General features: G+C 40.7%; 1 protein-coding gene across 1 annotated transcript; it reads left to right on the top strand.

Annotated features, from left to right (window-relative positions):
- The first annotated feature begins 2694 nt into the window (after positions 1-2694).
- On the top strand, positions 2695-11215 carry xilr4 (Ig-like receptor 4). The gene is made up of 5 exons (XM_004916561.4): positions 2695-2931; positions 5582-5869; positions 7146-7421; positions 9261-9539; positions 10760-11215. The coding sequence occupies exons 1-5, from the start codon at positions 2712-2714 to the stop codon at positions 11107-11109; spliced, it is 1413 nt and encodes a 470-aa protein (XP_004916618.3). The 5' UTR covers positions 2695-2711; the 3' UTR covers positions 11110-11215.
- The last annotated feature ends 1963 nt before the right edge of the window (positions 11216-13178 follow it).

Below are 13178 nucleotides of genomic sequence, written 5' to 3'. Positions count from 1 at the left end.
CCCTCACCAAAGGAGTGGATCTTAATGTGCATGGCCACCTTTAGATTGCATTCACAGATAGCTACTATCTATAAGTTACTTGTAAGAATCCTATAGGTCAAATCTAACCCACCTAAAGATGTTCTGCATGGACAGCATTTACATCATGGTATGCTAACTGCTAAACTGCAGGGTAGAGATAAGGATGATTAATCTTTTGTTCTTCAAGCCTTTTGTATTTCCACAAAATTGTTTTTGTGTCTGTATTATTTATGTTATGTATAATATACTTGTATATTTACCATCTCTGTTCTGCCTCTCCATTCTAAGCATTGAAAGTGTGATCTCTATAACTTATCAAGTTGTCTTGAGATAGCAATAACTTACAACCTCAGTAGCGTTGGCAGACAGTTGACTCAATCAGAATGGCAACCTGGAGATCATTAAGAAGTTTACTCCAAACTGTGAAGCTCTTGATAACAGGGAACATCTAGATAGGTTCAAAAGATCATAATATGATTGTGAGGTTTGATATAATATCCTGTATTCTCATATTCATATAGTCATATATGCATGTATTTTGATACTTTGATGCTTAGCATATCATACTCCATTTTAGAAATGTATCTCCATTTTGTAACAGCAAACAGCAAGGCTTGAACATCCCATAATAGTTGTTTTTCCCAAATAGTACCCTTGCACAGCTGGCACCTTACGAAATATAAGCCTTGAAAAACAACTTAATCTTATCTATGCAATAACGCCTTTTCTACTCCTTGTGTCCTCCTTAAAATTCCTGTCCCGCATTAGCCATCCTTGAAGGCCATCTCTGAAGCTAACGAAGTAGGCCATCTTTTTTAAAACTAATGAGGTTCTACTCCATCTTTTTTCTATAATGATTTCTTTGTATCTGCACGTACACAAGGGGTATAAATACTATGAGCACGTAAGAATAAACTGGACAAGTTTGAACTTCCATTGGAGTTGTGTCGTTCTTGTCCCCGTATACGCCTTTATCCTGGTAGGAGGGCTCCCACGGATTACTACATTAAAATCTGCGGTCAGGAACCTTACAGTTTTATGGTACCAGGAGTGGGGTGTCGTCAGCTGGAAGGGTGAGTATAACTCTATTAATTTTGAGTCTTACTATGTCCGGCTGTAGCACCGCCATGTCCGCGTTTTGGCAGCATTCCATTGAAGTCTGCATACAAAAGTGATTTATTTGCGTTTTGGTAACGCAAGGTTTTATTTGCGTTTTGGTAACGCAAGGTTTTATTTGCGTTTTTTATAGCGCAAGATTAATAGAGGTTGATTTATTGCCTGCCGGGGTAGCAGGAGTTTGGCCGCTTAAATTGGTTTGTTCGTATTTCACTGGGAGCCTCCTTAAGGGATTCTCTTATTTTTCTCTATCTGTCATCATTGTTGCTATTATTGCAAGTTTTGTATTATTGCAAGTTTTGTGTTGTTCATGTTATAATGATTAACTTTAAGTGTTATCACTTTGTGATAAAAGGGAGGGTACCTAAAATTCTCCCTTCATAGATTTCATCTTTCAATATGTTATCATTTCGTGATAAAAGGAGGGATTGTGAGGTTTGATATAATATCCTGTATTCTCATATTCATATAGTCATATATGCATGTATTTTGATACTTTGATACACTTTGATGCTTAGCATATCATACTTCATTTTAGAAATGTATCTCCATTTTGTAACAGCAAACAGCAAGGTTTGAACATCCCATAATAGTTGTTTTTCCCAAATAGTACCCTTGCACAGCTGGCACCTTACGAAATATAAGCCTTGAAAAACAACTTAATCTTATCTATGCAATAACGCCTTTTCTACTCCTTGTGTCCTCCTTAAAATTCCTGTCCCGCATTAGCCATCCTTGAAGGCCATCTCTGAAGCTAACGAAGTAGGCCATTTTTTACTAATGAGGCTCTACTCCATCTTTTTTCTATAATGATTTCTTTGTATCTGCACGTACACAAGGGGTATAAATACTATGAGCACGTAAGAATAAACTGGACAAGTTTAAACTTCCATTGGAGTTGTGTCATTCTTGTCCCCGTATACGCCTTTATCCTGGTAGGAGGGCTCCCACGGATTACTACATTTAAAATCGGCGGTCAGGAACCTTACAATGATCAACTCCAGCAAATATATATGTGTACAAAAATGGAGTCTAGAAGATACTGCTGGAGGGTGGAGTTAACAACATAGACAGAAAACTGAGGAAACTACGGGGGAGAGATGGGAACAAATGAAATGAAACATGACAATCCCAGTTCACCTGCTTGTGTTGTCTCTCAGGAGACACCCATGGGGGCCTTAGGCAGGCCCAGATGGGCAATCTGTTGGTTCTAGCAAATGCCAGAGGGGCGGCTGTAAGATGCCAGACATTTGTGCCCATCACATAGCAAAGCAATGCCATTTGTCATAGATGAATCATGTGACATAAACACACACCACCAGGCATGCTTTTTCCTTTTGGTTTTTATTTCTAACACCGCCCTCTTTTATCTTCCAGGCTGCCTATTAATAGTAAATAAAGAAGCCTATGGGGGTGAGTGTTTGGCATTCGCTCATCGATAAATTAAACTTCATTTTCTGTATGTACCATTCTTTGCCATGTACAAACATCCTGGAAAAATTCTTTGTTTCAATGCAGGTCTTCTTCAACAGCCAAACTTGGTATTATCTACAATAAATGGAGCCGATAAGATTATGTTGGGCGACAGTGTCCACTTGGATTGTGAAACAGCATCACAGAAAGTGTACACGTACAGCCTGCGGCACGCTGATTCCAATGTCACCGTGGAACAAAGTCAGTCCAAGTTTAAATTAAATAATGTCCAAAGAAACATGAGTGGCACATACACCTGTAGATACTGTGGTGCGGAGGAATGTTCAGAGGATAGTGAAGAAGAGTATGTGTATGTCTGGGGTAAGGCCAAACCTTAAGTATCAGCAATGTTATATTATTGTCATCTAAAAATGTGCTATGGAGACAAATACAAAACAAATCTCATGAAACTGCAAGGCTGCTAGAGTCTATGGCAGGGTTATTAAATCTGCCGCTGCTTCCTGCCGGCGTCACAAAGGTTTCCTAATCCTGTTTTATAACATTCAGAGGTATAAGGGATCATTTATGTAGGGACCCCAAAGAATTGGGCCCCTCCAGGATTAGTTCCCCTTTAGACAGGCACCATGAGGGTGGCCTTATGAGATTTGGACACCTAAAGGTGGTCCTGGGTGTTTATGTGTGAAAAGGGAGTTTCCCTGCAAGTTAACAGTAACCACTAGATGTCGCTGTGCTAAAAGTATAAAAAGGGCTGACACCCATTTTGTGCAGGTCTTCGTCCTGGGACTGCTTCTTGTAAAGAAGCGTATAACAGGCTTGGTTCTAGTACAGGAGGTACTGTAATAGGTCACTCTAGGAGTGACAGGCAGGCTAGAGAGAACGGGCAGTGATAGCCCCGACAGGAGAGAGAGGGGTTAAGACCCCCCAGCACTCATGGCTGGAGTTAAGGGCCTGTAGTGTGTAGTAAGGGGAGCCAAGTCAGCACCTGGGAGTGTTCCCAGTGAAGGGACCCTACGCGTGGACCGGGGTGAGTTCCTAGGTGGAAGCATCCGGCGGGAGTACCGGGGGTAGCCCAAAGAGAGAGTGTGTGACTTGAGCCGTCTGTGTGACATCCTCTGAAGTGTTCTGCCTGCATCAATAAACAAGTTCATCTCGTTCACCATTTCAACCAGTGTCTTGGTGGTTCATATACTGAGGATCCTCAACTGCCTGGTAAGCAGCTACCCCAAGGGAGGGGCAAGGTACCGAGAGTTGCTGGGAGTCCGGGTCCAAAGAGGACCTCATAGAGTTTTCCCAGGGAGGATACATATAGTTCTACCTATACCTACCCTGGGTGGAGGCACGCCATTCATTTATATTACACCTGTCCCCCATAATAAGCGGGGGCTCAGGGCTCCTGTAGCGCCACACGCAGGTGATTGCGTGTTAAAAGTACAACCGTAGCCAAAATAGGGTTACATTTACTATGTGCAACCCATCATGCTAAATGAAATGGTGCAGGTTTCATAAGGGGTGGGAAGGGGTTAGGTATGTTGGTGCCCTCCCTTCCAACCCATAACTTGCTTGTTATTTATAATTTAACATGACTAATATTCTCATTTAAACATTATTTTGGTCCTCAGATAAGATAAACGTCCCTTATTTGGACCCATGCCTTTATTGCTGAATTGTACAACGTACATGTACTTGTTTGCTGGTGCCAGTGGTGTAACTATAAAGCTTGACATGCTTGACAAAGGGGCGGTTTTTGCCTCGAAACGTTGCATGTTTTTCCGCAATAAAGAACTTTAAGGGCTAGTCCTGCTTGAAGCTCTTGAGTGCCACTGCTATTTGTTTGGAGTCTGTGGGGGGGGTGCCGATCCCCCTGGGCATTGTGCACCGAGCGGTGAGTTTTTTTGGAGAGCTAAGGGTGTGCGGGTTAAGGTTCAATTTGTACACGTAACTATAAAGGAAGCAGACCCCGTGGCTAGGAACATTTATTACTCACTAGCAAAAAGAGGTCCAATGCTACTTCAGCAGGTAGCATTTACTGGTAACCTGTTTAAAAGCAAACATCCTATTGGTTGCTATTGGTGCCTTTTATTATATATTATTATATATTTATATATGGTTGCATTTTGTAAGGAGGTGAAATATGTTTAATTTGAAATGTAAACAGTTAGACAATGTTCAGGTAAGCCAGTCGGTAGTGCAGGAGCCAAGGACTTCATCTTTGCCCTGGTAACACCAAAGGCAGTTGGAAATGTATAAAAGTCACTTGGTAGTCCGAATTCTGAATGGACTAAGTGAGTTAGGAGGTTGGTACCAAACTCAGACTACAGAGGTGAGAGATGGCTGTGCTAGTCAGTAAGGGCAGCCTGTGGCAACAACAAGGAGTCAGTGTAAAAATTATGACCCTGGGCAATAGTGCTCAAGTTAGGGCTTGGAGTGTTCAGGAGTAGGTTAGCGGGGGCCGGGGGAGCTGTGGTGAGATATCTCAGGAGAAGCTCATTCACTGTATGCTGGACAAGAGAGAACAGAGAAGAAGGGGAAAGCATTATTGATGGAGGAGGCCCCCTCAACGGCTAAGGGCACTTTGCTATCGCATTTTCCATGTGACAGGGTTATTGAACACTCTGTATGTGAGAAGATCCTTTAGAGATGCAGTGATTTGTGTAGTTAATTTTGTGTATCTGATTTCTACTGACAATGTTGGGCCTCCCATGCCCCAGTCTGTATGTTGCCATCCCTGCGAGAATATAGTCCGTGCCTTGGTTCATCACATTACTTTGTAAGATGTCTCCTTCTTCCAGCAAAGGCCTGCTCTACCCCCTTTCCTGTGATGTGGGTTTACCAGTCCTGGGGAGCCCCATTACAGTTTGATTTACTATACATTTGTTGGGGGAATAGCATCAGAGTATGGTGCTGTGAATGCTATTTGTTTCTATTAATCAGTGTCACCAACACAATTAAACATACTTCCTTTTCCTCTTCTTTCCTCATTTCCTTTTCCTAATTTTTTCCTCTTTTACAGAGAGCTACCCTGCTCCATCCATAACTGTCACTCCTCGAAGAATTGTTCTACCAGGCAGCAACATCACAATAACGTGCAGCACCCCTTATTCCAACATAATCCTCTCTCTATATAAATACAATGGCTTAATTACGGAATTAGTTAAAGAGGAAAATTCAATTACTTATCATATAACAAATGCATCAAACCAACACATAGGACAGTATTTTTGTAAGTTCAAAACTAAGCCTGGGGGCGCAGTACAAATGAAATCTTCAGAAAGCAATCCAATGATGATACGTGTTGAGGGTAAGAGTCAATGCTTAATATACTACAGTGTACTTCATAGAAGCACATTTACAGTAAGTGCAACCATGTGGGTGTTCAAAAATGAAAAATTATTGGTGAACTTTGTATAAAGTACTTACGAAAAAATGCTTTAGCTCCTAGTTGTTGCTCTGTGCTGCAACCAAATACAACTGCAAAAATCCAAAAATAGGAAAAAAAAGCTCCAGCAGATTAACTGCAAAACATTTATTATGGGTAGTGGTAACACGACATGTTTCGGGATAATACCCTTTATCAAGTGTCACTTGATAAAGGGTATTAACCCGAAACATGTCGTGTTACCACTACCCATAATAAATGTTTTGCAGTTAATCTGCTGGAGCTTTTTTTTTCCTATTTTTGGATTTTAACCATGTGGGTGTGTGTAGCCCACTCAGCAGAGCATCCATTAGGGTGTGCAAATAGACCCCTCATACAGTGGTACCCCGGAGAGCAGTGATAAAGATTATATTCCGTGTGGGCAGATTCACCCACAGGCCCCCTGTTGGATTCTGTTCCCAAACTAGCCTTAGTTGTGTCTGTATGGCCTTGAAAACAGAACCACCTGTTAGGCAAAGAGCAGCTCCTTGTTTTCTGTGCTGTGAATAGATATTTCTATGCACGTACACTGGTAACCTGGTAACTCCTATACATGCTCCCATACGGAGCAATGGGGACCTAACCCCACTGGGGGGGAGTGACGATCAACCGGGGCGGCCTAGGGGCGCCGGAAGACAAATCCGGCGCTGGGAACACTAAACCCTTTTAAGGCGGTTGCCAAAGCTGTGGTCCAGTTGTTACCAGAATATGTAGCCACAGGTCAAAACTACCATGAAGAAGCTCAGAGAACACTGAGAATCCCTATTGTGGACTGATTTAAAAGCCATCATAGACAGTATGATCTGACCTGAAAAAAACAGACATCCTCCTCGTAGGTTACCCTGCCTGTAAAGGTCTTCTGCAACCCTTTTATTTTGGTTTTGGCCCAAACAGCCCCCACCAGCCCAATAAATAGTGACTGTCTATGGCATCTTATAGCAGCCCCTCTGGCATTTGCCACAATTTACAGATTGCCAGTCTATACTTACTGTAGGTCTATTGTGGCCCCTGATTTCATGACAGTTGTTTATTTCAGGGTAAAATATTGCAGTTTATTTACAATGTTACATTACATTTTGTTATTAATGCAACTTTTTTCAGATTTTGAGATGCCAGTTCATATCTCCCACACAAATGTATCTTCTGCTAAATCTTCCAGACATTGAAAAACCTTCTATCACTTGTGAACCCCAACCCAAAGAGAATGGGAAGATTAGAATCTATTGTGCCGCATCCAACAAGGGGAAATATATGTGGTTTCAACTACTCAACGATAACCATGGCATTGAAAATGAAACTGAAGGGATAAAAAATAATGTGACATTCCTCATTGAGCAATCAACCCGGCCCAAGAAGTCCATCTGCATGTATCGCATACGCCTGGGCGATGACTTTGCAGATTCCAGATACAGCAACTTGCAGATCATACCCGAGGGTACGTTTAGTAACTACGATATTTTGCCATCTGATAAAATCTAACATCTGCCCACCTGACTAATCAGATTGCACCATTCCATTAATATAGGAGGAATACTCAGAAACACATCAGAAATTATTATTATTACTATTAATAACACCTATTTGTACCAGCAAATAAGCTGTACAATTAATAGGTGTATACATTGCACATACCCCCCACACAGAAATATACCACCGATACCTGATATAATGCAAATAATGTGCAATGCAGAGTACCTTTTTTTTTAAAAAAAATCTATTTTAAATATGTAAGTTCAGCTTTCCCAGGCAACACTGGATCACATTTACCCTAATACCCTTTGTAAGACCTCATGCCCTCAGTTGGAGCACTCACTGCAGAGTTCCAAACTGTCTCTGGAAGCAATATCAGCAATGATTTCAGTCAGCCTTTGGCTGGAGGGGAGTAAAGGCCCTTGCCTCTGGACTCTGGAACATGTTCTTTGAGGTGAGCAGTCGAGCTTCACCAACAGACGAGTCTCAATGACAAGAAAATGCAACCAGTCTGAATATATGATACTGGGAGTGTTTTTCATGGTTTGGGATATAGTTTCTCTTACAGTGAAATCAAACCTGACAGTGTGTAATGTCATGCTAGGCAATTCCATGCTTTTTGCTTTTGGCAGCAGTTCAAAGAAGATTATTTCTTGTTTCAGCACAATAATGCCCCTATGAACAGAATTTCATACAAATGGGTTTGGTAAAATGGTGGGGGGGGGCGGAGAATATGATTGGCCTGCACAGATGACTGACCCCAACCCAACTGAACCCCTGGGGCATGAACTGGAACAGGGACTGAAAGCCGGCCAAGCGGGACCACATCATTGCCCAACCACCCTAATGCTCTTATAGCTAAAGAATAGCACCATCCCACTAACTATGTACCAACATCTCTTGGGAGTCCTTCAAATTGCTACCATTTGTTTGGGAAGGAGATGTTGGACAGGCAAACGTATGTTTAGTAGGACAGAATGTCATTAAACTTCAATAATTCCAGTATTTCGATAATGCCAATAATTCCCTATAATGTATATGTATTTAATCACTTCATGTTCTGCTTCATGTTTTCCATTTACACTTCCCTCACAAAAATTATAATCGTTAGGAGGTTAGATTAGCTTTGCTGACCCTATTGGGGTCCTACAGCGCTACCCCAGACCACGGGACACAAATTCAGCCTGAAGCCTGAGTCAGGTGCAAGTGAGAGATCCTTCCTCATATACTATCTACAGACAGTAGAGAACTAAATTGCTAGTTGGGTTACCATAAGCTCTTCCACTATTACCAAAAAAACACTCAGCTGGCAGATATGTACATTTAGGGGTTCTGGTAGTGACAACCGGCTTCATTTACTTTCATTTGATTGGTTTTATTTAATATTTGTTTAATGAATTCTCTCAATTAGTATTGGAATGGGCCTTGTGGATCCCACTGGAGAACCAAACACCTTGGGCCCATTTCAAAAATATATATCTGACAGTGGTAAATATTACAGATGTTTTATTTGCCAGTGGAGGAAATAAGAAGGGGCTGATGAGAACTGTTCTAGACTAGGACCCACTAAAGTCTGGATCTACCAGTAGATCCCTTTGTACTGTAGCAGCCCAGTCCAACCCTGCCCTGAAACCCACATAACAATAACACAAGGTCTCTGGTAATACAGGATTTTCCTTTAGCACACTGTAGAGCCATTTTTGATGCTCAGGGTTGTATTTCAGCTAGAAAGATGGTGCTTCCCATACTTATTTTCTGATAACATTGCTTTCATTATAATTTATTGTTTATTTCAATCTTTCAGTGCAAGAGAGTCCTGTCATCAGTAAGAAGTCTGATCCCAAACATACAGATATCGTATTAGTTACATGCAAAGCCCCAAAGTGGCACGCGGGAATGTCGTTTCAGCTTTTAAACAAAGACAAAGAAATTCAGGAGGAAAAAGCAGGCAGGGATTCCGATAGGATGATCTTCTCAATCAATAAGACTGAAAATACAAATATTAACTTTATATGCATTTATCAAGTAAGGATGGAGTGCGGCCTTGTACCTTCTGCCTACAGTATAATGATAGATTTAAATGGTAAGTACTAAATGAAAGGATACATACATTTATTATATATATCAAAAGGAAACGCTTAGATTTTAGAGGTCATTTCTGTCTATAAAGATTCTCATTCATCCAGGCCATGATATACAGTATCTAGTAGATTTAAGTCTAAAACAACTGGACTTTTCTGAGTTTTTCTTCTTCAGTGCAAATGAGCCCAAGGATGTCGAGTCCTTATAACCCCCAGTTTATGTTGTTATGGTGTCAACCACAGATCTGAACCAATGACTTGGTGTTGTTCCCTTGAAGGTGCCCAGGGCTTTCTTTTCCACTTTCTCCATGTGAAGGATTGTTACGATTAGAGTCACAGGCAAACCCATGGCACAGCCATGTTTTTCTCTATAAAAAACTTCCTTGTGCTTAAAGTAAGTGTTATTAAGACACAGGTCCAGTACTGATAAACTGGTTCTGGGTTCATCTTTGTTCTGCTTCTAAGGGTGTTTCAGCTGTTTCCTCAAAATCGTGGTGGGAAACTGACCAGCAGGTGGCACTGTAGCAACTTAATTCATAGTAACAGTACCTGTGTCCCTTAATATATTGGAAACAGGGCCGTATTTAGCATATAGGCACTCGAGGGCCTGTGCCTAGGTCGGCAGGTTTAGTGGGGTGGCCTGCAGATGCCTATATGGTAAATACTAAAGAAAAACCTTTCCACCCCTGCCGGATCTTTTCCTTTGAAATCCGGTGGCAGAGGTGGGGGGTAGGAGATACCTGTCCAGCGCCACAGGCTGATGTGGCCTCATGTGCCTGGAAGTGGCATCACCCGCAGCACACTGCGCAATGGCGTAACTTCAGGCAATTGGCGCAGCAGCGGTTTGGTGCCTAGGGCAGCTCCAATCCGAAATACAGCCTTGCTTGGAAATAAACATAAATAAATAATGAATGTAAATGGCAAAAGTGCTTAGTATAGCACTCAGTTTTGCATTCTGTTATTTTAAAGGTTAAGTTATTCTTTAAATGCAATGAGGATTTTAGTGCTAGGCCCTAGGCAACTTAAAGGCAAAAAAAGTGCACATTAGAATGTTGCTTTGTGGCTATTGTTTGTGCCTAGAATAGTAAATGATGTCCAGTTTGTTCTCCTATTGGTTGCCAGGTTCCTATCATGCACAATAATAATCATTTCCTTTATTTTTTCTTATTGTACTTCGGAGTGTGCATTACTAACCAACCAATGTTCTTCTATCTCCTTCTAGCACAAGACTATTCATTGGGAAATATCATCCGACTGTGTGTGTGTATAGTTGTTGTTACTGTCAGTGCAATCCTGATAAAAAAAGGCTTCTTCCAACAAACACATGGAGAAAACGAACTAATGGATCAAAACAGAGTTGTAGAAGGAGACTACCAAGCATTACAACAACAACAACAAGTAGAAGGAGAGTACCAAGCAGTACAACAACAACAAGTACAAGGAGACTACCAAGCAGTACAAAGAGAACAAGTAGGAGAAGACTACCAAGTAATACAACAAGAACGCCCACCCGAACTGCCCAGATACAGCGTCAAATATGTTTCAAAAACTGGAGAGACAGAGTTGGTCTAACCCGGCACAGAAGGGAAGGCTACACTCATTCATTACTGGGATTAACTAGTACAGGTATGGGACCTGTTATCCAAAACGCTCAGGACCTGGGGTTTTCTGGATAAGGGATCTTTCCGTAATTTGGATCTCCATAACTTAAGTCTACTAATAAATCATTTAAATATTTAATAAACCCAATAGGACTGTTCTGCCCCCAATAAGGATTAATTATATCTTAGTTGGGATCAAGTACAGGTACTGTTTTATTATTACAGAGAAAAGGGAATCATTTAACCATTAAATAAACCCAATAGGGCTGTTCTGCCCCAATAAGGGGTAATTATATCTTAGTTGGGATCAAGTACAGGTACTGTTTTATTATTACAGAGAAAAGGGAATCATTTAACCATGAAATAAACCCAATAGGGCTGTTCTGCCCCCAATAAGGGGTAATTATATCTTAGTTGGGATCAAGTACAGGTACTGTTTTATTATTACAGAGAAAAGGGAATCATTTAACCATTAAATAAACCCAATAGGGCTGTTCTGCCCCCAATAAGGGTAATTATATCTTAGTTGGGATCAAGTACAAGATACTGTTTTATTATTACAGAGAAAAGGCAATTATTTTTAAAAATTAGAACTATTTGCTTATAATGGAGTCTATGGGAGATGTCCTTTTCGTAATTTGGAACTTTTTGGATAACGGGTTTCCCGATAAGGGATCCCATACCTGTACAAGAAAAACTAGAATAACCCTAGCAAATATCTACATATCAACATATCTATATATCAACAAATATTTAGCTCAAACACAGAATTTATTTGAGACCAGCTGTATGTAATGGGAAACAGAGACTTTTTCCATGCGCCCCCGAGGCCAATACATTAGGCAGGGCTGCTGTCGGATTCCCACGTATGCCTCTCAGGCCCAGCAGAGGTTTTAGTGATTTTAAAAAACTTGTTTCCATGAATGTTAGTTATTTATCAAAAGATCTGAATTGAAAAAACATGCAGAAAAAACACGAAAAACATGCACAAAAATATGAAAACCACATCTTTTTTGTATTGTCGCACAAATGACAGCATAAAAAAAACCTCTGAAACCACAAAGCAAAAAAAGATCTTCCAGTAGTAAGAGGGACATTTGACATTGACTTCTACATGATTTGAGAGGTTTTAGATGGTGTATTTTTGCATTCAGATTTGTAGTGGTTTTGTTGCATAATAAATCATAAAAAAATGCATTTTGCCACAAAAAAAACACATGAAAAAAAATTGTGCATCAGTAAATGTCCCCTTAGAGCCCCCCTGACATATCCAACTATAAGAGGGCTCCCTGTAACTCTCCCCCTTGATGTTTGCACTGAACAAGGGAATATAGTGTGTGTAGCTATTCATTTGTCCTTTGGGTTTTTACTAAGCTCCATAAAAGAGTTATTGTACTTCAGTTTTGCCATTGTTTCACACATTACAGGGCTGGATTTCTATTTATACCACAGTGGGCCAAGTTTGTAGTAGCAATATCCCAGACTGTCCAGCCATGTCATAAAATCCCAGTCAGTATATACAGACAGAGAGGCCGGTCTGCTGAAACCCCCCACTGATACAGGTATCGGATCCCTTATCCGGAAACCCATTATCCAGAAAGCTCAGAATTATGGAAAGCCCGTCTCCCATAGACTCCATTTTAATCAAATAATACAGAATTTTAAAACTGATTCCCTTTTTCTCTGTAATAATAAAACAGTACCTTGTACTTGATCCCAACTAAGATATAATTACCCCTTATTGGGGGCAGAACAGCCCTATTGGGTTTATTTAATGGTTAAATGATTCCCTTTTCTCTGTAATAATAAAACAGTACCTGTACTTGATCCCAACTAAGATATAATTACCCCTTATTGGGGGCAGAACAGCCCTATTGGGTTTATTTCATGGTTAAATGATTCCCTTTTCTCTGTAATAATAAAACAGTACCTGTACTTGATCCCAACTAAGATATAATTACCCCTTATTGGGGCAGAACAGCCCTATTGGGTTTATTTCATGGTTAAATGATTCCCTTTTCTCTGTAATAATAAAACAGT

The sequence above is a fragment of the Xenopus tropicalis genome, chromosome 7 (assembly GCF_000004195.4).
Source record: "Xenopus tropicalis strain Nigerian chromosome 7, UCB_Xtro_10.0, whole genome shotgun sequence".
NCBI classification, from domain to species: domain Eukaryota; kingdom Metazoa; phylum Chordata; class Amphibia; order Anura; family Pipidae; genus Xenopus; species Xenopus tropicalis.
The sequence above is the reverse complement of the archived record's forward strand: the minus strand, read 5'-3'. Positions and strand labels throughout refer to the sequence as shown.

Excerpts from the sequence above, each read along its gene's own strand:
- xilr4 (XM_004916561.4), top strand. The coding sequence starts at position 2,712 with ATGTTGGGCGACAGTGTCCACTTGGATTGTGAAACAGCATCACAGAAA. Across the intron at positions 2,932-5,581 it reads AGAGTATGTGTATGTCTGGG|AGAGCTACCCTGCTCCATCC; the intron begins GTAAGGCCAAAC and ends CCTCTTTTACAG. Across the intron at positions 7,422-9,260 it reads CTTGCAGATCATACCCGAGG|TGCAAGAGAGTCCTGTCATC; the intron begins GTACGTTTAGTA and ends TCAATCTTTCAG.